The sequence below is a fragment of the Echeneis naucrates genome, chromosome 12 (assembly GCF_900963305.1).
Source record: "Echeneis naucrates chromosome 12, fEcheNa1.1, whole genome shotgun sequence".
NCBI lineage: Eukaryota > Metazoa > Chordata > Actinopteri > Carangiformes > Echeneidae > Echeneis > Echeneis naucrates.
In genome coordinates this window covers 16,324,948-16,352,372 of record NC_042522.1, presented here as the reverse complement: position 1 = coordinate 16,352,372, position 27,425 = coordinate 16,324,948, and the positions used below count along the sequence as shown (strand labels likewise).

Below are 27,425 nucleotides of genomic sequence, written 5' to 3'. Positions count from 1 at the left end.
AATCAGGGGGTGGAGGCTGAACGGCACAAAAGCGCTTCCCCCTCGGAGTCACTCTCACTTTCAGCTGCTCCTCCGCCAGCACCCACCTCTCAGATTATACTACCCAAAACTGCGATGGCATCCGTGATGAGAAACGAAGTTTTCTCCTGTTTCGTTTTCTACGGTGTGCTGCTGGTGGTCAAAATGTACATTATAGCGATAATAACAGGGCAAGTGCGGCTGCGCAAAAAGGTGAGTCCAAGATTGGGAAATGAAGGACCGGGATATAGCTCACTGATGAAAGTTTTTTTTTTTTTTTTTTTAATTATTAATTTTCATTTTTTCCTTTTCCTAAAGGCTTTTGCCAACCCTGAGGACGCGCTGAGACACGGAGGGTTACAGTATTACAGAGACGATCCATATGTGGAAAGATGCCGGAGGTGAGAGCACCAAGTCGGACCCTGTCACGACATGCTTTTACTTTAAAAGAAATATTTACTGACTATCACTAAGGGAAAAAAACAAAAAGAAAATGAAGAAGATCCCACACTTTTTGTGGCACTACTGGAGGAAGTATTCAGATCTAAATCATAATAAATAAAATTACAAATAATGTCCATCCTACATCCCAGAAAACGTCTCTTGAGAAAAACATCATGGTAGCTATATTATTGGATTATCAGTGGATTTTTGATGCTGATGCTGCCATACTTCTGACCACATCATGTGTACAATGTTCATTTGTGAAGTAGAGAGAAATTCCCGTTAATTTATTTCTCTACACTTTCTGCATTAGGGCATTTCTAAAATGAAAATAATTGTGTATCTGTATAGGAAAACCTCATAAAAGGTGACTATAACTGTCACTCTCACCCTTATTCGTCGGCCTTGTTGAGGCCTCTGAGATTCCTGTGGCTGTGGTATTTTTTATTTAAATTTTTTACATGCCAAATGTCAAAAACTATTAAAGCAACAGCTCTCACTTTAGCAGTTCTCGTAAATACCAATTCCCCTGTTCCCCTGTAATTATATCCACATTTTCTCCACACAGTGAAATTTTTTCCATTCACAAACTGCTGCTGCTTTGGTGCACCCACGTTTGTCTGTTGTTAGACTGCACTAGTTCAACTTCGATTTGTTTTAACTTGCTGTGATCCGTGACAGTAGTGAGGAAAATGCAAAATAATTCCTTTTGTTTTCCTGGACCATCAATTAACTTGAGGTGGAAAATAACTCATTAAGTGACAGAATCAGAGATTTATCTGAGAGAAAAAAAAATCTGTCATTATGTACTCAAACAGCTTTTAAGCCTGATTATCTCTTTTGATAGTGCACTATTTCTGTGAGAACTGCTAAGAGAGCAGGTTCCTCATATTATTCTAAAGTTGAACCCTTTGGGTGGGGAGGAAGTGGCAGAATGGCACGGCTGATAGCATTATAACTGTGCTGCAGTCAGAAAGTATGTGAATTGATAGTTTACCATTAACTCCTCTGAGCCCTTCCTCCTCACTTCATAGTGGTAGTTGCCTGTCTTCTATATTGTTTTTACTTGCAACTGTCCCCAACACGGTCACAGACGTCTGCTGCTGGATGATGCATGTGCAATGAGCAGGTATAACAACAGTAGACTGACTCACTTTCAGGTGTTGTCACCCTTCAGACAACCAATGTCTCATTCCCCAAATTTTTAATGAGCAACTGAAATGATGGAGGTTGTCATCGCCTCGCTTAGTCATGACATTGCAATCCGACATGTGTCTGTTGAAAATAAGCCCGAGTGGTTCTTCTCCATCCCTGCAGAGCTCATGTCAACGACCTGGAGAACATCCTCCCTTTCCTCTTCCTGGGTGCCATCTACTCCCTGACTGGACCTTCACTGTCTGTCGCCCGCCTCCACTTTGTTGTCTTCTTCCTGGGCCGCGTGCTGCATACTGTCGCCTACCTGTTCGCCCTGAAAGCGCCGACCCGCTCCATGGCCTACATCGTGGCACAGATACCCTGCGTCTCCATGGCTCTGCAAATCCTCATCGCAGTTGCAGCATACGCCTAAACATTGAAGTTGGAGCGGGGCCTCTGGTTCACAAAAGTGTCAGTTATTATTTGCGGCCTGTTTTCAGAAAGAAGGCAGGAGGAGGATCCAGAGGGGCCTCCAGAGAGGGGGAGCGAGAGAGACCAGAATGTCAGTGGGAGTGCAATACAATGCAAGGTGTGTGATTACACCAAAGCTGGGTTTTGTGAGAGTTTGTCAGTATTTGTTTTTTATAGTTTTATTTGCAAATGTGACGACGTCTTAAAAGTTAATTGAAGTTGACAATTTGTACTGTATATGTGAATTTTAAAATGCAAATGAAGGTTGTTTCTCATTTCATTTTTTTTTTAATTGTTTTTTTGTTTGTTAATTTGTTTTTCCTGGTGGATTTTAAAACTCGCTGACTGACAGTTTTAGACATTTGCCTTAAACCACTTGAGGACATTCTCCAGCTGTGCACTGTCCACAGTGTTGATCCATGTTCCCGGCATGTGTTTACACACAACACAGACCACCATTCATGTGGTGTTGTATCCACCGTGGCTTCATGTGCTTCCTGTGTGGACAGTCCATCTGTTGTGTTAACATTTGTTTGCATGCTACCTTCAGCGGAAACATAATGGATACCAGCAGGATGACTGAAAATGCGTTAAAATTTTTTAGTACCATGGAATTCATGCTTTAGAGAGAATGATCTCTCGAGTTTCTTCATGAGAAGAAGGTGGGAGTTTTAGACTGAGAAATAAACCTTACAACGATCTGCAGAGAGAGATATATTATGTGTTATATTTAATTTTTATCTGTGAAGACACATTGCAGAACCATTTTTAAAGTATTGTAATAATTTATTATTCAGGTTGTTTTTCACTCCCTGGACACTTTTTTTTTTTTTTTTGTAGGCAATAAAAAAAAACCACAACCAAACTGACTGTTGTTGTACTTGAACGTGACGCGCTGGTGAGCACGATTTCTCGATTCAGTGCTTCATTCACGGGCCCATTGTTCACCTTCCCTGCTGATGCAGAGACACACAGTGTTCATATCGTGAAGGGGACGGGGCCTCATTTTGTGTGTGAGAGTGACATGATCCAGAAGTCTGCAGCATTCCTTCACCTATTATGTAAGTCATATCCTGTGGGAGGCCAGACAGAGAGCTGAGAGGCCTCACTGATTACAGCATGTGAGGTCTGTACGTGTGAGTTGGTGTGCGTTTGTGGGTCAATTGGTGCAAATCACTTGCTGCATCAGGAGCAAAACACTCCATTTTCCCTTCCCTTTGACCAGGGCTCCTCCTCTCTCACGTGTGGCTTCGAGGTGATATATTCCAACATGATGTAATCCCAGTAAACCCACTTCCAGTTATTTTCCTGACAGGAATGACTCATGACTCAGCTTGAAATTACAAAACAGGAATATTTGGCGATGGCAGTTTTCATTTGCTCAACAAAAGAAAAAAAAAAAAAAACAACCCAGAGAGCAGGGAAGTGGCGGAAAATCCTTTTCTGTGAATTAATCGGTTGTAATAATATATATAATCCAGGTGAAACATAAAGCTACCAACATACCAGGGACAGGGGTGTGTCTGTGTCTTTTGAATGCGTCACGGGTGAGGTTGTCTCAACCTGTCTGCGAGCCTTTGGGGTAAAAAGAAACAAAACACATGCCCTCCATCCTGTCTTCCTTTCATTTCCTCTGTTTGCCAGCTCACTATTACAGCCGATGAACTCACAGGGAGCTGATCCCCCCACACACACGCACACAAATCACAGCTCATAATGTAGTAAAATGTGCTGAGTAACTACACATTTAATGCTTCATGAAGTGATAACTCTTACAAAAGCTCCTTTATTGGCCCCGATTGGCTCAGCTCATCAGTTTATGTTGGACTAGGTGGCCTATTGTTCAGGGGGCTTTGGGCTCGTCTGGATCCTGTAATGAGAACGGAGGAAGTGGAAAACTGGCAAAAAAAAAAAAAAAGGAAAAGCATGAATGTATTTTGTCAAACTTCAGCTAAATAATTACTCAGCCACAAACAGACAGCGTGGACAAACAGGTGGTTAACCTTTTCACCTGCAGGAGCACATTGTGTGGAATCACACCCACACTCATAAGCTTACGTGGAAATCACTCTTTTATTCCGCGCTTTATCTTTGTGTAAATAGAGTGTATATTTAAGAGGCAGACATGCTTTGATTTGGGAGAAAATGTTGGGAAAATAGCGGCGTGAGTGTGCTGAGAAATCCCCCATCACGTCAAACCTTCCAGCTATAAAAAATGAATAGATGATGGCATATAACAGAGGAGAAGTTCAATCATCATCAGCAGGTGCTGTTAAAATGTTTCATGGTATTTTAGTGAGAAGTCATGGATGGTGACACTAGATGTTTCTCTGTTTGGCACTTTGGTTAAATCTTTCAACATCTACCCTTTTTTTTTCAGGGATCCATGTTTTCTGTTTTTTTAAATATATATTCTAACAACTGATCACATTGAAACCCTAAACCTTCCTGCCAGCGCCAGTTTTCAACAATCTGTGAGACGTTTCAGCACAAAGGAAGGCCGATGGTGATTCTGCACGTGTTTTAAAGCGAAGCATCTCATGGATGGAGCAGACATTCTTATTTCTCATTTCATGAACTCTGGTGATCTCCTGACTTGTCATCCAGCGCCATCATCAGGCTGTACTAGTCAACGAGATGCATCATTGACTCAGGGGGCTGCTAATGAAGGTTTCATCACCACTGTGATGAAATAGTAAGATTGGGAAAGCACACCTTGTGGAATCTGGAACAGTTTGGTCTGTAAAATCTTCCAAGGTCGATTGGAAGCCAACCTCATGCCCATATAGGGAGACGTAGATGTAGTGAGAAGAAGTCCTGCCAACAGAGGATTGACGACGCTGCAGAGAGGAAATGTACACATGCTGAGATGGGAGGGCATTAATGGCGCTGCCTATTTTGGTAATGAAGAGAAACGTCTCACAGAAACAAATCTGTGCTGCTGTTTGATTTATTTATCAAAGACTCTCAAACACCTCTTGAGACACCACAGACGGTTTTTGCTTATCTGGCCATATAACGTTTATAAATAAAAAAAAACAAAAACAAAAGACACACCAACATTTCTGGGAAATTCCCCATGTAAACAAATAAACCGCCAAACCTTTCAAATTTCATAAATATTTATTACATATCAATGAACAGAATCAACTACTTTCACAGCAGTGGTCTACAGCACTTCTTTAAAATAACTGCTCAAATAATAATAATAATAATATAATCATAATAATAATATAGTTCAGTTTCATTTGAGGCCACATTTGATACACAAACATGTACAAGTAGTACTTGGCATTAAAAACGATGGCAATACAATATTTTAAGACACTTGGTGTTTTTTTTGTTAATTTTCTTTCGTTTTGATATCACAGAGAGGTTCAGCAACAGTCTAAACAGTAAATATAGATTCAAATACAAAAAAAAAACCAAAACAATAAAACAACAAACAAAGAAAAAAAAAAGTGAAAATGCCAACGAGGGAGGTAGAAAATTAAGAATACTTGACAAGAAATACAGAAGAAAGAGGAATACAGCAGAGGTGGAAGAAGCAGCACCCCCCCCCCCCCCCCCCCCCCCCCCCCACAGTCATCCACACTCATCCAGAGAAATAAACACTTCAGTGGGATATTTGTAACCCCCCCACCCCCTTCTTCTTCTTCACCTTTGAGTTGTTGGAGGTGCTCACACTGAGACAGCCAGGAGGAGGCTGCTGCTGTGCTGGGAAACCACCACAGAGAGGCGCTCTCATACCGACAGCAGCACAGTGTGGTCACCCCCCCCCCCCCACCACCACCACAACTTTCTCCTTTGGCTTCTGCTCTGGACTCTAAACATTTTCCCTATTCCATGATAAATTCAGCTTTTGCACCGACTCACGTGCGTCATTTAATATTTTCAGTAAAGAAAAAGTGTCTTTATGTGATCAGTTTGGAAACTGAATATTCACTGTTTATGTGTTTTTTTAACCAAACCTCTGAGCCACACAGCTGCTTCATCAGAGCCCAGGTCCTGCCAGCTGACGGCTTCAACCTGCAGCACTGACTCGAGAGGGGAAAACTCTTAACAGCCGGGCTCTTTGTTATCGCCAAGCGTTTACATGTAGAAATTCTCCTGCACTCAGTTTTACCTGCTCAGGTCAAGAGGACACTGCAATGAGACACTCAAAAGTTGGATTATCTTTTGTGTGGCTGCAGAAAGAGTTTCCTAAAGTCAAAGAAAACAACCTGAATCACCAGAGTTATCTCTGTTATCACATCACATGTTTATATTGTAATTAGGGGAATCTGGGGGGGGGGGGGGGGGGCATCCACATCAGTCTGGAGATAATATAAATTGGTGAAAAGCCATTCAGATTCGACACAACAGAAGTGAAGACCTTGTCCATTAAATATGAGTTTAATTACATGGAGCAATGGTCTTTAGGTGATCTGAGGCATCCATATTTGTTTTGGATTTCACAAACGTACATATTAATGAATGCCAATTCATACATATATATGAATATATATATATATATATATATATATATATATATATATTTGTGATGAGTCATGACTATGACTTGGATGTTGATGTGAATACTTTTAATAAACAAAAACTCACACAATTACAATGACTCTGATAAGACATGAACGCAGCATTAAACCTTTTTAGCAGATATCCTGCATCACACTCTGGGAAGAAAGAAGTGTGGAATAAAGTGGGCATTGAGGAGGTGGGGGAGGAGGGTCAAGTGAAAAATGTAACTGAACTGCATTATGGGAAACGTATGCCATCTCAGCCTGTGCTGATACCCTTTTACCCTTTCGTCTCTCTCTTTAATGTGTCACTTGTGTCTCTTTGGGGAGAAGAATAGTGATTATTTATAAGGTTTGAAACTGTTCAAATTTACATAATGGCCTTAATAGATGGCAGCGTTTCAGGGGCAGCAGCCGATTTGCTTTTCTAGACCCATTTTAAATAACAATGACCACTTCAGGGTCCAGACCAAAAAACCTGTCTGTTTATTTATCAGTAAATTTAATGATTTGTCCCAGTGTTGGTTTTTGAAGTCATGAATTGCTTGGTGCTAAAACTTGGATGAAGGAAGACTGGAGAGTCACTTCACTACAATGAAATGGCTGATTGGTTCACCCTTCAGTCACAGCAGGACTACGATTTCAAAGAAAACATTTATTTTTTTGAAAGTAGCTCACCCTGAATTCCTAACTCACTACTTAATTTAGTTTTTTCCCAGTTGATTTCAATTTTCCACTTTTTGGCTTTCAGTTACTCTTGGTTTCAATTTTAATTTTACATTTTTCTAAAGGTGCAAGTGTTTTGTGTGTTTATTTGAAATCATTTACTTACATTAATACTTTCTTTTTTTTTTTTACTTTTATGTTAATGGTTCAATCGTTGCAACCAGTTCACTGTCTTTCTGCACCTTCCACATACAGAAAGAGACAAAAACTAAAATTATTTCACACTTAATTTTATTTTAGTGTATAGTGAGTAGTAGTTTTTGACAAAATTATGCTTTAACCATTTCAGTTTATGACAATATACTGTATCTCAACTTTAGTCTTCACTTAAAACTTGTGGGTTTTATTTCTAACTGCCTTTCTGTGCCATCATACTTGATCACACATATCAGTCTAGTAAAAAATAAAAAGAAAAAAGTAAAAAAATAAAATAAAATAAAATAAAAAATAAAGGATTTTTCCCCCCAAAATTCTGTCATGATTGTGGTTTGCGTTATGCTGTTATGTTTGGTATGATGTCGCAGACCTCATGGTTTCCAGAGAAGCTATTTTTGGCGCAGAAGACACTACATTTAGCGAAGGCGGGTCATGCAGATTTAAGGTCGGCTCATTCACATGGGCTGAAAAGGTTTAGTGGCTTTGCGAGCTTGCCTCCATTAAGTGATTTTATCCAAAATAAAAAGGAGCTGTGGGTCGTCATAGTAATCTAACGTGTACTACAATCATGGCTGCTACTGTCAGACACCAGAGTACGGTGGCTGTTCGAGGTGTGGTTCAGTGGAGGATGCTGGGAAATGGCACTTGTGGGAGACTTTGCCTCCAGCCCTGTCTGCCTGTGTACTGTGAATAAGGAGAGGAATAAGGACTAATATGTGCAGAGAGCAGAAAACATCATACTTTTACTAAATGTGGGAATGGATTTTTATAATATATCTATAAATATGCATCACAGGCATGACAAGCATACACGCCTGTCGCTGTGTATGCATCTTCATGTATAAACAGATGTACACATACATATGCATATAATACAACATTTGAGTGTGGACTGGAAATAATCACATAATATACAACACATTCAGCTCTGGCAACTTCCGAGGGCATCGTGAACGCAGAGACTTTAGTCGTGCCTCGGTGTGTAGATTTACATTCAGTTTGTGGTTTGGGATCAAACCAATAGCTTTTTCTGGAAGCTGTTGCAGAACTCTGAATAAACCACGGCATCTTACACAACCTCATCGCCTCTTTGGGTTATTTGCTGCGGGGGCAACACAAACACCCAACACACAGTGGCTGAGGGACTGCTCACGGAAAACACACACGCACACAGACACGGCCTCGAACTCCCACTGCACCCATCTAGTACGATGAATGGAGAGACCCAAGATACAAGGATATTTAAAAAAAAAAAAGAAAGGACAATGGAGGAAAAAAGGATCCAACAAACAACAACTTAAAAACAAACCAACCCAAACTATAAAGTAATGGTGACAGTACAGGAGTGGGTGGGCAGAGAAGTGCACGATGGGATTGTCTTCACTTTAGGTCCAGGACATCTTCTTCAAAGGATGTTGTGAGGGCAAACGCGCTGGCGAGGGGCGGGCTCTCCGCTCGCAGCATCACCTTCTCTGGCTCGGCCTCCGAACTGGACGAACATTGCAGCTGGACGTCCAGGTCAACGTCGATAGACTCTGAGGCTAACCTGCAGTGGACAGAAAGATAATACAGGATGTAGGATTCCTGCTAAATTAGGTTGCAACACTTTACAACAGTCAGATGTGCCGCTGCTGTCGAATCTGCTACGGTCACCTGTCGCTGTTTGTTGACGTCAGTACTCGCGCCTTGGGCTCTTCTTCAGTGTTCTTCTTGCTCATCCTCCTCTGTTTCACTGTTCCACTGTCTGACTTTCCACTTGGTTCCTCTGTCAAGCCTTCAATTGGATGAGATAACAGAATTGGGCATGACTTAAAGGAATATTTTTGATATCTGGAAAAAGCACTTCCCTTCTTTTTTAGCACTCTTAGCTTAGCACACTTAGCTGGCAGTCAGTTTGCTAAGACTGTAAGCACAAGAAACCTTGAACGGGAGCAGAAGCTTCCTGGACTTCCTGCTTCTCCATCCAGGTATGGCCTCGTGTACAATCTGCTGATTGGTGGGCTTTGGAGGTGATAGTGCTGGAAGGGCCTCTGTTACCTTTACATACATTCAATCTTTATGCTCGGCTCAGCTAAATTTTTACTGGAAACAGCCTTGTATTTAGCATGCAGACCTTCTAGATCTTCTGATATGACTGAAAGCAACAAAGCGGGCACAGCGTCCGCCGATTACTTTAAAACTAAAACAAAGTAAATTATTATTGGATGTTCCAGTTTACCAAGCAGCTCCTTCCGCGTGCGACTGGCGATCTCCTTGATCTCCATGCGGGACAGGGAAAGCGAATGTGTTGCAGAGATGAGAGGAGTCGGGGGCACAATGGCGGGGGCCGGCGCCGTCAGAACCTTGTTCACCAGAGGGGACTTGAGGGGTCTTTCGATGCTGCGGCCCACCAAGTTAGACAGAGGGATCTTGAAGATGTGTTTACACGCTGCTTCACCTGTGAGGAAGATATGGGAAAAGGGAGAAAGTAGGGGAGTAAAGTCAGGAATGAACGTGGGAAAGGAGACAAAGAAAAGGGGAGAGGAGGGCAGTGAATGGGAAATGTACGGCCCGAAGCACCGGCGTCTTTACAAGTATTAGCCAAAAATGGATCTAATGTAAATCTTATCTTCAGGCTTTCGTTGCAGCAACTGAACATTGTCATCGCTGTATTTTTTTTAAACTATGCCAATGCAGTTTGAATTTCGTAAATTCTTATAGAAATAGTTTGATATTTTGGAAATATGGTCATGCGCCAACGTTTGCTGCTGAGACTTGGAGGTATAGCATTCCTGCTGGTCCATATGCTTCATATGAAACTGGGCCCAGCAGGGGGTTAGCTTAGCTTAGCACGAAAACTAAAAGTAGGCTGGCTTTGCCCCAAATTTGAGAAAATACAGCTACCAGCACTAAAACTCAGTAAAAAAAAAAACAAAACAACAAAACACTTTAGTTTATGTATGGATCAGAGAACATGATCATTAATAAGCTTTGCTGGCAGATGAATTTTGTTAGGGTCCTTTAGGCCACAGCAGGTTTGCTGTTTCCAGTCTTTATTCCAAGATAAACTCAAGCACAACCTCTATGTTCATATGTAGTGTACAGACACAACAGTGGTGCTCAGTCTTCTCACAAATCTCAGCAAGAACGTTTCCCAGAATGTCAAACTATTCCTCTCGTGGTGCATTCGAGGACCTTACAATCGAAGCTTTGCTCTCATGTGCCTGACTGCTATCTCAGAAAATCAAACTTGCAACACAAACAGCAAGCAAACATCTCAGGTTATTGTGAAGTAGGTTTGTCATTGAAAAAGAAAAGTCCTTGAATGCACCAGCAAAGAAAGATTTTAAAACAGATATGTTTGCAACAGCATCATCTTCCACAGCTGTAATAAGAATAAATTGGAAAATAGATGCCTTAAAATGTGTGACTGAACTGAAATAAGAAAACATCCTGACTTTATATCAGCCCTAAATCTCCCTCATTCACACACACTCAACGGAATTTCTGGGACAAATATGGGAGTTGATGACCTGATACAATAGACTCAAACCCCCCATATTCAAACAAACACGCTCTAAAGTGATTAATAGTCCTATTTACTGCAACAGCATCTGATCTAAAACTTAATCATCCTTACTACAGAAAGCTAATGCAATACAACCGTTGAGTTGTAGCCGTTTAGAGAAAACCATCTATTATTCAGTGGAGACTGAAAACGCTTAAAGTCTGTTTTACATAACATTAAATGAGCGTTTGGAGTTTTTCAAAAGGGCGCAATCTGCAGGCAGAGCTGCAGCTCTCCAGCCGTGCCACCGGGGAGCAGTATTGCGGTTTTGCGGCCACACTCCGCTCCATTGAGGCAGGCTGGTGGTGTCATGGATGAGACTGAAATCATTGTGAAGGCTGCGCTGCACAAAGACGACACTCTCATCTGAAATGTCAGCAGGTGAGAGGTAAGTAAAGAGCCACGGAGGAAAAACAGAGGGCCACTGCTGATGTTTGACAGGTACACTGTGTCAGTGTTGTTACAGATCCTCACTTCCTGTACCTGCATTGTCATACAGCAAAACAAAATAAAACAAAAAACAAGTTAAAAAAGAAAAAAAAAAAGGGCAATAAATGTGGCAAAGCATGCAGTCATGTGGAATACATAATCACAGAGATCGATACATTCCACATGCGTTTCTGGACCTGGGGAAGTGTCATGCTCCATCACACTGGCGGAGGAAATAAATATGAATATGAGGGGGTGTTTTCAGCGCTAATTGAAGTTGAATTTGAAGCCAGTGGATGTAGGTGGCGGCTAACAGCCACATCAGTAACAGGTTCTTGTTCACATTACTGATGCGATTACGTCAGATGAAGCCCTCCCCGAGGAGCAGATACACCAGGTGCACAGGCAGTTAAGAGGATGGGATTTTTGTCAGCACCTTCTTCCCCAACCTCCCCCCTCCCTCACCCTCGGATTGTGGCAGTGCTGTTTGGACAACCACTTTGGATCGAAGAGAGGGCTGACAAAAGTCTCCATGGCGACAGTGCAATCTGTAAATCATGCTGCGGCAGACGTGTCTTCTCCTTCCCTCTTTCCCTTTCCCCCCCCCTCCTTCTCTCCCAACCTCCAGCTTGTACACAACCCCTCCCTTCTCTGTCATGCTCATGCAAACCTCTTCTGCATCTCCTCCTCCGATAAATGAAAAAAAAAAAAACAAAACCCTCTATCCTTGATCCTTGATCCGTTATTCCCTCTTCCCCACTTTTTAACTTTACACTCCAGCACACCAACTCCCCCACCAACCCCTCATCCTCTGCTTGCCCTAGTGCTTTAATTATCTAAGACAGAACGGGGGATGGGGAAGACATAATGTTCACTTAACATTCAACCAACGTTCAAGTCAACATGCCGCCTTGGAGCAGACAGGGTGATACACTCTGGGAGCACGTGCATGTTAGTGAGGCGCCGTTATGAGCGTTTTTCATGGACTTGAGTTGTGGGAAAATCCTGCAGTACCTTCGGCATCCTTAGACATGTACAGGGAAAGCTTGGTACCATAGGGGATCCGTATAGAATCTGAACCAGGGATGAAGAACAGGGTTACACACACACACACGCACACAGTACACACATGTAGGATCGCACACACAAAGCAGCATCTGCATCTGCAGCATCTGAAGAAAATGATATTCCCTTCGCGGGGACACGATTACCCAGACCAGCCCTAAGAGCAAGAGAATTGTTTTCTTCTAGCTTTGTCCTTTGCTGCAGTTGTCAGAATTGCCGGGATGCATCTGAGCTCGACTTTGTGTCATTTTTTTAACAGCTACAAAAAGTGTAACGCACAAAGAGAAAGTGACATTGCCATCGGCCGTCGTTCTGTTGGTTCACGCCGAGTGACAAACCCGAAAGTCACTGACGACATAAGCAACAGCTGTGCATTCAGACACTTGTTTCAATTCTGGAAGAGGTCAGTCGTGGAGGAGGGGGTTACTCTGAATGGTCAAATATACAAGCAAAGATGGAGGAGGGGAGCTAAGTGTTGTTGGAAGGTGGAAGGGAGGGGCTCATATTGATCCTTTATCGTTCTCGAAAGCTTTCCGTGTCCTCTGAAGACGAGTATTGTCTCCTCCACGGTGGTAGCAGTGGAGGTGAAGAGACATATAAGTGATGAGTTGGTGCCTCTTCTTGTACTTTGCTGTTAAGTTAATAATCTAAAAGATCATAATAATGTTTTTGCATGTTTCAGCCAAAGAAATCATAAATAATAATAAATACTGTCTCTGTATCCACAGTCTGATAGCAGCTTGCTCGTCTTTGCCCTGGAGTTCCATTGTTGTTTAAAAACTGTTAAAAACGTACCGGCGGGCTGCTCTGATACTCCGGTTGACATTCTCCTTCATGTGTATGAATGAATGAACGAACATAAAGTAATCCCACATACACTGTCCTGCTCACCAGAGGACAGCCCGTGTAATAATCCATCACTGAATGATTTTTTGAGTAACATTTGCTTCGGCACAACGTCCACCCGTTTTAGCCATTTAAAAACAGCATTGCATGTTAATATCAGGAAGCCACAAATAGGCTGTGGGACATCAGAAAATACGGAGGGACGGACAAATGGATATCAGGCTTTGCTGACTGATGTGGATATTGCATGTTTCTCTATCATGTATCTAATCTCCAACAATTTATAAATTATCTAAACGACTTTGATGTGCAAACTGACAATGAGGATAAAACAGAAGCAATTAAATGTTACTTCCTCTTCAAAGTTAAACTAGCTTCCTTAATCCTGTATTTATGCAAACTTCTGTGCCAAAGTTATAACAGACATGGCTTCCTCATTTGACAATTTTGTTTCTTTGTTGTCAACGTCTGGACATTTCTTTGTGGCTTTGGATTGTTGATAGTGATGAATGACTATAATCTCTAAGGTTATAGAGGAAATTGGCATTTGCAAGTTGATTTTCACTCTGCACCGAAATAAATGGAGGCAAAAAGCTGCATATAAAGGCTCCATATTAATCTGGAGGCTTTGGAAAAGAATCAGCGATAACGAATGGTGCAGCTGTCTGAAAACCTAAGGTAACATTCATTGAGGAGTCGTTAAACATAAACACATAATTCAACTCTGGAAAACTAACCAATAACAATGAAGGTGAAAGGCTTCAATGATCCATTCTGCTGAAGCAAGATCTTTGTAAATGGAGCTCAAACTCTGGGCGAGCAAAAGCACCCAATGTCAAACAGGTCTGCTGGCAATACTGACATTTTAAAAACCTTCGGTATTGACACCATCACCATCTGAAGCACATTTGCTCCTTAAGGCTTACCATCACCAAGTGGCGAAGGGAACACGGGCATCTCATAGCCAGTGGGCGTCTGTGGGGAACTGTGGGAACTGGTGTCTCTTGAACTGCAGTTTGAGGCTGAGCTCACCGGAGCTGACGAAACAAAATAGATGTCTGACTGTGGGTGGGAAAAAAAAACAAACAAACAGGAGATACCAGAGGGAATTAGATCATTTCAGGAACGATTAGGAAGGAAGAGGCAGAAAGTATGGAAGGAGGTAAAAGATGAAAAGGAGAAAAAAAAGGAGGGGGGGCTGAAGAGATTGAATAAGAACAGTGGATGAAGATGTATTTATTTGACGCTAGGTGCACTGTGGTCTGTTTTAAATTATCTATGCGTATGATTTATGAGTGCATTATTGCTTTGTAGCCATGCATATTGCCAGCCATATTTCCCACTGGGGTAATAAAGATTGATTGAAATGAGAGCGCTGAGACAGCTACTTCTATAACGCAGCGTGGCCTGAAAGCACTGACAACACTCTCAACCTGGAGGGGCTCCTGCTATAGTGAACACTAGTGCACTGTAGGTACACAAATAACGCATTTCTACAACACAATTATCAGCCTCTCACCAGCTTCGGGCATGGAACAATAAAACATGAAGGAAATGGGTTATTGACAAAAGTTGCAGTTTACATTGTTGACAAAAGAAGGGCATGTACATGATATTGTGCTAGATGGCAATCATACTGACCCGTGAAGCTGCCAGCTGCAGCTCTGGGACCACTGCTGTGTACACAAGGTTACCATTGACCACCAGTCGGATCTCAATGGAGTCCGTTGTAAAGGCCAAGATGTAAGGGAATGCACACACTGCAAAGACACACAAACACGGACACATATGACAAACGAGGCAGCAACCGATCACGAGAGCAGACTATGGTGAGTCCACCTGGACGAACAGGCCACTTTACGCATTTTAAAAATTGCTCAACTCCCTCAAAACGAGACATTTAACAGTTTGGCAGAATATGGCATTTAGAAATGTCATCATTAGCCGATGACGTTTGCAGCAAAAACAGCTTCTCTCCGAGGGCCTCTAGATACCCGTCCGAGGCAACAGTAGTTTGTGGCACAGGGTGGGAGGAAGTAGAAGAAAATCTGGCATTTGCACTCAGAGTGAAAAAAGACAACTTGCACCTGATAGAGCGGATATGAATGTGCCAATAAAAGCCCGAAGAGCTGCTGAATAATACGCTTTGGCTGACTGTGCAGGACTGAAGTGAAATCATGGCTGAATATGGAAATGATTGCTTAATCTATTCTGCAAATATCAAAACTTTAATTAGCATGCATGCATTTTTGGCCACATGAGGGCAGTGTAATAAATTATGAGCACAATATTTACACAAAATCATCTCATAATGTTGATCAGGAAAGTGTTTTAATGGAGAAAGGAGGACAATCAGCAAGCAGACTGAAATGTAGAGGGCATATGAATGTGCATGACAAACAATTAATGAACCACATTTTTTTTTGTTGTTGCTGCTCTAAATGAATTGGTTTGGATTGGATTTAAATTAGATTTTTTTTTAATTAAAATACACAGCCGTTATTCCAGTGTCTAGATCATCTCTATTAATCTCATCACAGGTTAGTTTATACAACAGCATTCATAAAATGAAATTGAGTTAATGTCAGCGATAATAAACTTGAAAAGCAATGGATTTTTTATTTTTTTTCTCCTCTTTTGGTTTTTCCCCTGTTCAGGGTCACAACAGAAAGTCATCTCCATGACTTGCATGATTATTGTGGCACAGCCTGTCACAACCCTCCACATTTATCTGGACTAAGAACTGGCTGTGGCTGGGGTTTGAACCCGGGGGCTTCTGCATGCACAGCATTCAGCTCTACCACTGAGCTATGGGCCTGGGCTTTGAAAAGTAATAATAGATAATGCAACTTAATCCGTTTAGGCTGAATTCGTTTCTTTCATTAGCATTATTAGCTGTCTACTTGGCAGTGTAGAAAAAAAACATCAAAGTTCAGCATCACATCTCATTTCTACCAAGGTATCCTCAGAGGTGGAAAGAAATACCAAATGTTAACTGTCAGTCTCCATTATGTCTCTTTTTCTATTTAACTTTAGCAACCAGCTAGCTGACTTTCATGACTTTCTGATACTGAGTCACAGCAGCAACCAAAATAAAGGTGGTATAACCTCTTTTATTGTAACCACAACGAAGGCCGGAGAGTAAACAGCTTCACCTCATGAATGGGTTTTAATACTTTCAATAGAAAACTAGGCAACACTGATCTGTGACCGTGTTGTTTTATTTTCACCGAGCCTTATTTTTTATTTGATTCTTCGTTATTGCTTGTTTTGGTGTGTGTGTGTGTTTAAACAGAGCGAATTACTGGATGCATGGCAGCTTAACAGTGTGTCGTTATCACTGAGGCGAGGGGCCAATTGTTTTTTCTCTTCATCACCTTCTGCATTAATCATGACATGCACAGACACACACACACACACACACACACACACACACACATAAATACAAACAGAAGTAATCACACAGGCTAACTGGATGCTTGTAGCTAGGCATGGTGTTTCCATGGCAACAGCAAGCTCTGGCCAGGCCAGCAGCATGGGCAGGGCGGGGTTCGAGCATTGTTGCCGTGGTAACCTACCAATTGCATTGGGCATCTGGTTCCAGCTGAAGTGGAAGTCGGAGGTGTTGGACTGGATCATCGGCGTGGAGCCGTTAAACGGACAAACTTTCTTATAGTAACAAATGTCTGCAAAAGATGCAAAGGAAATGTGAATAAGATAATTTAATTGTAACTAGCTATTTGTCCTACTATTCAGACATTAAAATAAAAAATACAGACAAAAGATGAATTAGATGGATATTTTGTTCTTAATATTCTGGAGCATTGTGTTAGGGCTCGGCTTTGACATCACGGACAGACCTGAATCAGATAATATCCGAAATGCTCAGAGTTAACGGAAGACTCACAGTTGTAACACAACAGCAGACCTGCCTCCCCGTCTTCATACACATCAATGGCTGCTACAAAATTTACCTGCAGACAAGAACAGGTCAGTTTAGTGGACTCAATCTAAAGGTCAGACACAAGAGACTTTTTTTTTTTTTTTTATTTTAACAAATGTCAGGCCACATACGGTAGCAGGTAACCATAGAGACAATATATGTTTCTGCAACAGTTTGTTACTCGCTGTGGTTAATCTTTGGAAGAACAAATTGTTAAAGCAGAATAAGATGGCTTGTTAAAACAGCTGTTCATTTCCCAGCCTGTGCACTTCTCGTCTATCCTCCCTCTCCTCCCCAGCTGGTGGCTGCGAATGACAACGTGTTGATTCACTGAAGCCGCTTGGTAATCAGAGAGGTAAATAAAGCCACTAACTGGGTCAGCTCAAGGTTTTAGTTGTGTTCAGCATCAATGGAAGCAAACCCCACCCCCAAAAAAATAAACAAAACAAAACAATAATAATAGAAAATCCCACAACCAGGGTTTGCATGAGCGTATGCGTGCGCACGTGTGCCTCACCCTGTTGGCGTCGACATGATGTAGCCGGTAGGCATCGCCAGTGCTCTCATTGATCAGGTCAAACTGATGTTTGTAGGCCACGCAGATTATATTGTCATTTTCCCCCGTCGGGCCGTCTACCAGCGCCATCACCACCGGAGGGTCGCACAGACAGATCTCCTATTGAATGGATGACAGTCGATAACCTCAGTGCTCACACGTTAGTTTAATTAATTTAGCGGACATATTTCCAGAAAGGATGTTTCAGTGTAGTCTTTCACTTTCATTCAGTCAATTTTGGATCTACATCTCCCATAATGCTTTGGGACATGTTGCTGTGGCCCAGTCCCAGTGTGCTCAATCAGAGATTTAGCCTTTTAAGGGTGTTCCCGGTGAGTCTGTTAGGCCTGATTGGATTACCCAAAGTTCACTGCATTTTGACATTACACCACAGGGTCATAGTGGCCAAAAAGGGAATCCTGGAAGTGTAGAAAACCGTTAAATGTCTTAAAAGTGAAGAAAGGAATAAGGTGAAATGTAGAAAGCAGTTTATTGTACCCGTATGTACTGAAACTCCTCCACCGGTGAGTCTGCTCCCGGAGCGACGGCGCTTAAGCCTTCAAAACGCGGCTGCTTCCTGGTGATGAGGAGGAGTTTGTTCCTGATGGCTGCTACTATCCTCAGCTCTGAGCCGTGGTGGGTGTTGATAGAGTACAAATGACAGCCTGAGACAGAAAGGAGGAGGAGGTGGCGGAGGAGGTGGCGGGGGGGTTGGGTTGGGAGAGAGAGAGAGAGCAGGCGCAGAGAATGAAAACGATGTACAGTACATTAGACATGTGTTGTGCAGCAGGTGCTGTTCCCTGGCATTGTCCCACAGATCAATGCAGCCACAAACAGCTGGCATGATACCAGCAGCGGGGTCAAAGGTCGTGCATTTGGACTGTAAAAGCCACTTTAATTGATGTCACAATGTCCTACTTTAGGCTAATTAAATGTTATTATCTTCTGACCAAACAAAAACGTCTTCCTGTCATTCACGATTTGCATTAGATAATGAAAGTTATTTCAGTAACTGGTTTTGTTATTTTTTTATTTCTGCTGCTAAGTTGAGCATTTTAACATTTTGAGCATTTTGAGTTATGGGAGTTAACGCCACTCAAGTGGCCATTCAAAGAACTGCATTTGGCACTTGCTTGCTTGGCTTGTTTGACCACGGAGCTTTTAAAAGAGACTTAAATTTAATTTTTTTTTTGTGGATTTCTGGACATCTTGCCTTGTGCTTGTACGTTGTCAGAAATAATGCGAGTGCAACCCTCTTTGCACTGTTGCATGTCTCGTGTTGTACCTTTAGTTTTCTCCAGTTTATTTTCCCGACTGTCACACTTGCTTCTGACCAGCTGCCTTTCCTCCAGGCCTCTTTTGAGCATGCTGAGTCTGAACACATAGATCCGAGCGTCCTTTCCTGGAAACAAAACAAAACAAAACAAAAAAATGGTTTTGCATTAAGGTTAATTAGCAGTTTCTTTTTTTAAACTTCTTCCCATGGCCAGACAACAGTCTCTCACAGCAGGAGGATACTAAGAGGCTTCTTAGGGCTCATACTCTCTCAGAAGCTTTATCAAAGCCCACACAAAGTCATGACAAATGTTTCTACTGGCATCCCATAATCACTATCAAAACCGAGTCAACCATGTTTGTCAATGTTAGAGTTAGCTAATCGTCTGAACAGGCTAATTAATTACATGCTCTCATGGTTGGAGCAAACATGAGGCAAATCCTACAGTGGCTTGTTTGTACACAGAAACTTCCTCGAATGTGCTCTTTGTGTCTTTTTCATTCTTTATCTGTCTGCCTGCACATCTGAGTCTCCGCTCTCATTGTCGAGCTCATTGTCATGGCCCGCACAAACAACCTCGGCGGGGAATCGGCTCCCTATAGGTCAACTTCCTTAGCTTGCAGCGAGTGATCAATGTGCTCACCAGACTAATGGAGGAAGAAAGGGTGCACAGAGAAATGACAGAAATGAAATAAAAGCAAGGATGAGGAATAACAAGGAAGACCGTTTACGCCAAACACAGCTCTGCAGCAAAAATAGACTGAATGGGATGTGGTGTTGGATCTCGTGGTCTCGGTCTACCTTTGTCGGCCCTGGTGATAAGCAGGTCCTGAGGCTCGAGAACGTGCATCTGCTTCACCGCCATGGTTTTGTCAAACACATGCACTGGAGGAAGCGTCTGCGCCTCTGAAATATGACACGCACATCTGAATAAGAAGACTAATTAAATTGGAGAAAGATTAAACTCAGGTTGAAACATTTGTAAAGAAGCAAGCATATTGCGTGGCACTCACCAGCGTTGGCTAAAGCTGGATCAGGGCCTGAAATGTGGACAACATCATTATCATCATCATGTTAGCTGGTGGCCTTGGCATTCTGCTGAGCTCAGTATTGACATGGACATGGATGGGTGGCTTTATTTTAGAGGACATGGGGAGATATCGATTAGGATGACCTCACCATCCAGCAGCATGACCCCTGTTGTGTCGGTGGCGACCAGCAGAGACTGACCCCACGAGTCGGCGCACACAATCTCATAGGGGAACGTGCTGCAGAAGGACTGGGACTCCCATGGCTGCATCACACACAGGGACATGTAGGTTTAGACATAGACATGGATATTTCATTTATCCATCAGCTCCGACATAAATAAAACAAAAACATAGTATTAAATGAGAATGGCAAGTCATGCATACAGAGTTAATCAACACTTGGTTCTCTGTGCATGGTATTGATATCTTAAAATTGTGTCTGTGGGAAAAATATACAAGAAAATTGGCTGATATATTGTTGTTGTTGATATCTTAACATATTGATTTGATTGACCCAAAAATCTGGTATTGGCCTGATGTTGCTTGGTTCAGCAGCAGCTGTGTGAATACTTTAAATAATGAATTTAAAAAATACGATTTTCGGGGTTCACTAAAAGATTAAATGACTTGTGAAGAGGAAGATTTGCTGGAAACTCGCCTCTTTTCTGCACAGGCCGGTGGTGACAAGGCTGGTTGGGGCATCTCCTCTGACGATGGTCTTCAGCTTCAGAGCCTACAGAAGGAAATGGCATCTGGGTTTGTATTTTTTAAGTAAAGACACCAAAAAAATGTGCTTTAAACCGTTGAGTTAAAGGTCCTGCATTCAGAGCAAAAAGTACAAATTCTCTCTCTGTCCATGAAAACATCAGTGTGTATGATATTATATTGTTAATATTACTGCTGCAGCTGCTGTAGGTGGAGTAAAAGTGTCACTATTAATTAATTGTAAAATGAAATTATAAAATAAGGAATAGATAGCTACACTAATGTTCAATCAGCGACTATCTGATCAGGTTGGCAGTTCTGATCCAAATTGCACAGTCAGCCTTAAGATAATAAAATCTATAGACCTGTAAAGTACAACAGCTTTTTAGTGCTCTACGCCTCCTTCAGCAAAATAAAAAAAAAAAAAAGCATCAGAAAATAACATATTTGACCTATCAGGCATCCACGAGGACATGAAACCACAGTGTATAATGCGCATCACACAATGAGTGAGCGCACACAGAGCCGGTGCAGTTGAGGATGAAAGCCTCGTCTCTACAAAACTGGATAATCAATGGCTCGACATGTATGGCTTCCTTTGTTTTCATGCTTTACAGCACAATGTGTCGATGCCTTGGCTTTGTATTTATGAGCACAGAATAGCAGAAACAACAGAAGCTATGCGGAATAGACAGGCAGGAACATGAGGAAGGAGGAGGGTTGGCAAACAAAGATAACAAATAAAGGAAGGACGAGACGGAATTACTTTAGCGCCATAAACGTGCATCTTTAGGACTCATTCTGTAAAAGGACACACATTGCTGACCCAATTTCTTCTGCCAGTATTTGGGGCCCTTCTTACAGACCAAAGACGTTCTGACAGGAGGTTTGACACGCAGGTAGGATGTTGCAAAATTTTAGTCAATGTGAATCTGGAAACTTGAAGACCGTCCAGTATCTCCCAACCAGCCTGACAGAAATTGCTTCCAAAATGCCAGAGATCCTCGAGGTTCGGCACCACGGATGCTTTATGAGCTATTCTTTTCTCATCTGTTTTCAGACTTCGTTCCTGTATGATTATATAATTGTTACATCAGCACACAGAGCAGAAGTGTAATGGCAATTACATCAGCCCGGTAATGACTGCTGGACTCCAAGGCCTGTTCTTATCATTGCATCACGGTGTCCAGTTCACTTGACTGTCTGACGGGCGTTATAGCTGTTGAATGACTTCATCATGGATCTGACTCACCAATGAAAGAGTTTTTTTTTTTCTTTTCTCCCCCCCCCCCCAAAGGTGGCTGCAGCTTCTCCTGCCACCACACTTACTCCACTTTTGCTAAGTGGTGTGTCAAAATTGTAGAAATGCACTGCCGCTGATAAGTCTGTGTGAAAGTCTCACAGCACCGTGCTGTACTTCAGCGTGGACAGGAAATCCATGGAATGTGTCTTGCTGTGAATTTAGATCCCGATTAGAGCTGAAATCTTAAGTGTCTGCCACAATAGAAGCTGATCAATTCTGTCAGTCTAGAGGGAATTATATGACTACTTGGACTATGAAGTAATTTGTACACCTCACACCGAACTCTGTGACCCCTCCAACATGTGCAATAAAGTACGGAAATATATATGTATATATGTATTTGGAGTGTGCAGGCCTCTGCTAAGGACTTTCTGCGACTCTGTGGTGGCCCCTGCCATCTATTATGCAGTGGTTTACTGGAGCATTGGAAGTTCAGAGAGGGACAGGAAGAGGCTCAACAAGCTGGTCAGAAGAGCCGGACCTGTCCCGGACGGCTCTCTGGACTCCATTGAGGAGGATGTTGGCCAAACTGGCATCCATCACGGACAACCACTCCCACCCGCTTCAGGACACAGTGGGTGAACTGCACAGCTCCTTCAGTGACAGACTGCTGCATCCGCGGTGCAAGAAGGAGTGCTACTGCAGGTCATTCATTCCAGCAGCTATCAGACTGCACAACACATTTCTGTCGCTGCAAAAAAAATCTGCACTCTGGGCTAATTACATTTACATTCCACTTTATCATTATCACTGTCACTTTATGTTTTTCTCATTCTTCTACTCCTTGTTTCTATTATCTTATATATATATATATAAAATCAAAACAAAAAAAACAGCAAACAAAAACTGCTTTCATTAAAGCTCATTTGATGATTTAGGTTAGTCTGTAGGGGGTACTGCTTCACAGATCGTGAGTATCTGTATTTGATAGTTTGATTGTAATGTAAATATTATAATGTGGGCATCCAACAGAGTTTTTCCTGTTATTTCTCTTCAATGTTACATTTTTTTGACTTGCTGTTCAAATTCAAACTGTACACTTCCCCTTTTCTCTTTTCGCTCATCCTCATAATCTCAGGCAGATTGGCTCACTGAAGTCTCTCTGTCCAGCTGACACCTTCCAGATGAGAGAGGATCTGAGGCGATAAAAATTTTGATCCACCCATCTGGGTCACCTTCAGCTATCGCCGTGCACTCAAAGCAACAACCTTACAGGTAGCAGCAGTGGGTGAGTTTCCCTTTCAGGCCACGAGCAGACTGCCCGATCTTTTTGCTAGAGATTCTAAACACCATCCAAGGCTGTGCATTCTGTATTTGTCTTAAATTTATAGTTAATATTATCCCACAGAGGGAAAGATGGTACACTGCTGTTTGTAGTTTAGTACATTTGAAGGTCTGTGTACAGTAAGAGGGTCACAATACAGATATTTTATAAAAGATATGACCATTTTTTTCTAACATCCCTCACTGGTTATTTATATAATATGTGCTACTTTGCCCAGTTGTGCCAGTAATCTGTTAACTGTACATGTGTGCTTCCAAGGTGATGAAGTGTGTTTGTCCATGATGTTTGTGTGTGTCCACGCCCACCTTTGTCGGCGCGTGTAGCTGGGTATAGTATTTTGGGCTGTTTGCTGCAGAGCTCTTGTTTGTTTGGGGTCTGAATTTGGTGAGTGTGTGTGTGTGTTGTTGTTGTTGTCTTTACCTGCCCTATTCTGACGAATTCAGCCTGCCGCGCCTCCTCCTTCTTCCGCGCTGATTTCGGAGACTCTGGCAGCACGTCGCTGAAGGACCGCCGGTTTAACATGTTCTGGGGAGAAAATGGAACCTAAACATGGAACACAAACAGCCAAAATGTTGCATTCATACACACACACACACACACACACACACAAATGGAGGCAAAAAGAAAGCAGAAAGGGGTCTTAGAGACTGACCCTGGCAGGGGGTAACAACAGCACGAGTGAAACTCATTTAGAAATACATTGTGTTAGAAGCAACAGTGAAAGGAGGGGAAAAAAAAACAAACAAAACAAAACAAAACAAAAAAAAATAAAGAGAAATGAGAACAAAAGTGATGTGAGGAGAGAGAGTCCTGCTGAGAAAGTCAGCATTGCAGTAGCATCCAGTCAGTGTGGTGCAGTATGCAGAGGCAGACCGAGGGCTGCAGTGGAACACAGCAGAGCAAAGCTCAGCAGTGTCTACAGTCGCTGCCAGTGACTGTGGTGACCAGGAGGAGGTGGAGGAGAACTAAGTGCTATGTATTTTTTTGGAAGGCCAAAAACTAAAAGAAGTCTGAAGCTGTACCTTGTGCAGGTCAGGCATGAGGTCTTGGTAAAGCGAGCGGATCAACATGTCAAGAGTCCGCTGACGCTTCTGGGCAAACGTTGGCGTCTCCAGTGTGGCTTTCTCTCCATTGATTACTGGTGGAGATGAAAAAAAAAAAAACTGGTTCAGGAAACACACTGATCTGAAACACAGTCTCTTGACCATTTTCACATGCAGTTTTTCTTTCCAACTATCCTTACATTTGACTAATAAAAAGTCCCTGAATTCGTGGTGATCAGTAAATACAGGCGGAGAAGGAAGAGGAGGTCCAAACAGTGGAACACTCTCCTCTGAGAAAATCTTCAACCTGTGACAGAGAGCAGAGATAAAAAAAACATTTACACATTACACATCATGGAAAAGTAACTTCAGTGGAATCTCAAAAGCATTTAAAGTGAGTTTTATTTTTGAGTTTTATGACACCACTTACCTGTAACTGTCATTCTGGCTATTATACCTAACTAATGCAAAAATATCTGAAAGTCAAAGTAAAGGAAACTTTGGTTATATAGAAGAGACGTCCAGATGCCTTCTGTCTTATAGGGCTGACGTGCACGTTCTCTGGGCATAGCTCATGTCGCTGATTACCACTTCATCTCTCTGACAGTCACTGTCCATGTGAAGGATACGGGTGAAGTGGGATCGGATCATTGACGGTTTGAAGGACGACGATGCGTCATCCCCTTCCTGGAATACTATGGTAACAATGTCATTTCCAATGTGCCTTTTTCGTTCCACCTGGACAACACAAAGGAGAGACAAAGAGTAAGGAGGAAAAACAGACAGCTACCCCAGGATTAAAGGAATTTCTTTCGCCGCAGCTCACGGCCACTTCTCACCACTAACAGAGTTGTTAGGGTGAATGTATTTGTAAACAGTTTTGTATAACGTATCTGGGTCATTTTGCTTTCACTGTTCATTGTCTCGCCACCTGATCACACAAGACTGAGTATATGTTGTTACAGTTTCACAGATAATATCAGTTAGCCTGCCTTCACCTGTCCTCTTCCATCAAGCAGCCACAGTTTGTCTTAGAACAACTGAAAGAAATATGTTGCCGTTTAACTCCTAAAGCTCGCTGCTGACTATGTCCGGCCCTGGGAGGGAAGTGCTCAGTGTGTTTATCTGAGCTTTTTCCCCAGACTGCTTCCTGCAGTGAGAGTGAGCTGCAGCACTAATGTTGCAAGGGGTGAAAACAAAACAATGAGTTGGTTTTATTATTGAAAAGCTCCATAAAGCTGAGTGAAAAGGGTGATATTTATGTGTGGGTTCATTCCACGTTACAGTTATTTCATCTTTCGATAACGGCAACATTTAATGTCAGCTTTAAATTCTTTGTATCACTCTCTATGACATGTTAAACTACAATGATGACGGACACATCACGTCTGTGTTTGCAAGAAGGCGTCAAGATTTTACAGAAACATTTTGAAAAGTGATGACATCTACTGCATTACTATTTTTCCATCTTCTAGTGATATCGTGCCCAAAGTTTGCCCACCTGCTTTAGTTAATGACAAAATATTTGAAAGAGTAAAAACAATGAATGGGACATTGCACAGCTACACGGCCGCCCACCTGCTGTTTGTTCTCTTTAGAGTAGGGTAACATGGTGGACACATGGAACATGAGTTCATGGCCCTGATACACTGTGTAGATGGACTTGATTCCTGTAGTGTCATCTGCAGATCAAAACGGACAGAAACACAAGTAGGGAGAGAAAGAACGTTGGTATATTTGACTGCATGCATTTTTAAAAATGATGCAAATATAATGTGATTCAGCAGACGAGCGCTCTCTTACTCCTGGTGTCTAGCCCTCCACGGTATCCCGCCCATCCCTGCAGCGTGATGGTGTCACCGAGCAGATTGAGGAACTTTTCAAAGCTCTCACTCCCCATCTCTGAAAGACACACACACAGTTGTGTATTGTTATGTGTTCTTTAGGGAAAGGGACACTTTGGAAAACAGTCTCACATCTGTCCGATCAACATAAATTTGGAGCCAAGAGCCGTTTCCTTCAGTTTCCTGCCTGCATGCTAAGCTAATGTTCTCGTGGTTGCAGCTACATTTTGAACAGACAGTGGTGAGCGTTGTCTTGATGCTGTCATCTAGCTCACCATTTCAAACTAGCCCCTTTGGACATAGAAAACGGCCAAAAAACACAGATTTACCGTTGCTAAACATCTCGTCATCTGTGAGCTGCCCATCTTTGGCATACAGGACCCCAAATTTAAAGTTGACAGAACCCTAAAAAAAAAAAAAAGTTGCATTTGATTAAAAATTATGATTTAATGACAGTGAATGCATTTTATATCATGTTCTAATAGCTATTGCAAGTTCCCTAAGAATAAGACAAGATATGTCCAGAGAATAATGACAATTACAGCAAAACAACAAATGTGGTTAAATATGTCACATCTGCAGTTCCTATAAAAACAATACAGATAAAAACACAACACAGAACCAAACAAGTGGCTATCTGTTGTGATATGTGGGTGTGTGAAGGCAGTTGGAAAGCGACACAAAACAAAACCTGACAAAGGGGCTTAAAATAAGTAGCTTCAACTTTGCTGCGCAGAAAGCATCATCATCTCATACCTCTTGTTCCTCCAGCACCAGCAGATCCTGAGGAAAGCGGACATCATTATAATTATTATTATTATTATTATTATTATTCACACTGATAAGCACTGCAGGAAGACAGACACAGCCTGAGGATACCAGAGAGTTCAGGTGCCTGCCATGAAATAGACCTGTGTTTTTCATAAAGAGCGGACCAAAGCTCCGGTGTTGCTCTCACCTTCTGAATCTCCGGGTTCAGGATCTCCCTGGGGCCTTTCTCAAACCTGTCCATGTTCATTGCACTGGGAGAAAGGACAGGAGGAAGAGGAGGAAAGGGGAGAGTGGAGGAAGTCGTGATGAACAAAA

The 27,425-nt window shown here is 42.2% G+C and overlaps 2 protein-coding genes across 5 annotated transcripts in view; one reads left to right on the top strand and one right to left on the bottom strand.

Moving 5' to 3' along the window:
• ptges (prostaglandin E synthase) lies at positions 1-2,897 on the top strand. Its single transcript, XM_029516204.1, has 3 exons — positions 1-231; positions 337-419; positions 1,780-2,897. Exons 1-3 carry the CDS (start codon positions 115-117, stop codon positions 2,027-2,029), a joined length of 450 nt encoding a protein of 149 aa, XP_029372064.1. The 5' UTR covers positions 1-114; the 3' UTR covers positions 2,030-2,897.
• A 2,771-nt stretch (positions 2,898-5,668) lies between these two features.
• The window catches only part of garnl3 (GTPase activating Rap/RanGAP domain like 3), a 55,585-nt gene continuing 33,828 nt past the window's right edge, over positions 5,669-27,425 (bottom strand). For 2 of the 4 annotated variants that reach the window (XM_029516302.1, XM_029516304.1), the window contains exons 7-31: positions 27,298-27,361; positions 27,096-27,122; positions 26,669-26,744; positions 26,299-26,397; positions 26,074-26,177; positions 25,125-25,233; positions 24,926-24,971; positions 24,696-24,802; positions 24,475-24,590; positions 23,873-23,995; positions 20,818-20,892; positions 20,308-20,422; positions 20,142-20,168; positions 19,930-20,034; positions 19,138-19,254; positions 18,351-18,517; positions 17,814-17,972; positions 17,261-17,327; positions 16,932-17,039; positions 14,995-15,113; positions 14,280-14,415; positions 12,457-12,516; positions 9,685-9,903; positions 9,120-9,240; positions 5,669-9,012 (exon numbers count right to left, since the gene is read on the bottom strand). In XM_029516302.1, coding sequence (XP_029372162.1) covers positions 8,847-9,012; positions 9,120-9,240; positions 9,685-9,903; positions 12,457-12,516; positions 14,280-14,415; positions 14,995-15,113; positions 16,932-17,039; positions 17,261-17,327; positions 17,814-17,972; positions 18,351-18,517; positions 19,138-19,254; positions 19,930-20,034; positions 20,142-20,168; positions 20,308-20,422; positions 20,818-20,892; positions 23,873-23,995; positions 24,475-24,590; positions 24,696-24,802; positions 24,926-24,971; positions 25,125-25,233; positions 26,074-26,177; positions 26,299-26,397; positions 26,669-26,744; positions 27,096-27,122; positions 27,298-27,361 — 2,632 coding nt within the window. In that variant the 3' untranslated portion in view covers positions 5,669-8,846. The remainder of the gene's footprint in view (positions 9,013-9,119; positions 9,241-9,684; positions 9,904-12,456; positions 12,517-14,279; positions 14,416-14,994; positions 15,114-16,931; positions 17,040-17,260; positions 17,328-17,813; positions 17,973-18,350; positions 18,518-19,137; positions 19,255-19,929; positions 20,035-20,141; positions 20,169-20,307; positions 20,423-20,817; positions 20,893-23,872; positions 23,996-24,474; positions 24,591-24,695; positions 24,803-24,925; positions 24,972-25,124; positions 25,234-26,073; positions 26,178-26,298; positions 26,398-26,668; positions 26,745-27,095; positions 27,123-27,297; positions 27,362-27,425) is intronic. The other 2 variants (XM_029516303.1, XM_029516305.1) reach the window with 2 other exon arrangements.

Bases quoted from the DNA above. Each gene is read 5' to 3' on its own strand.
- ptges (XM_029516204.1), top strand. From the start codon at position 115: ATGGCATCCGTGATGAGAAACGAAGTTTTCTCCTGTTTCGTTTTCTAC. The intron at 232-336 runs GTGAGTCCAAGA...CTTTTCCTAAAG, and splicing joins AAGTGCGGCTGCGCAAAAAG to GCTTTTGCCAACCCTGAGGA. The intron at 420-1,779 runs GTGAGAGCACCA...CCATCCCTGCAG, and splicing joins TATGTGGAAAGATGCCGGAG to AGCTCATGTCAACGACCTGG.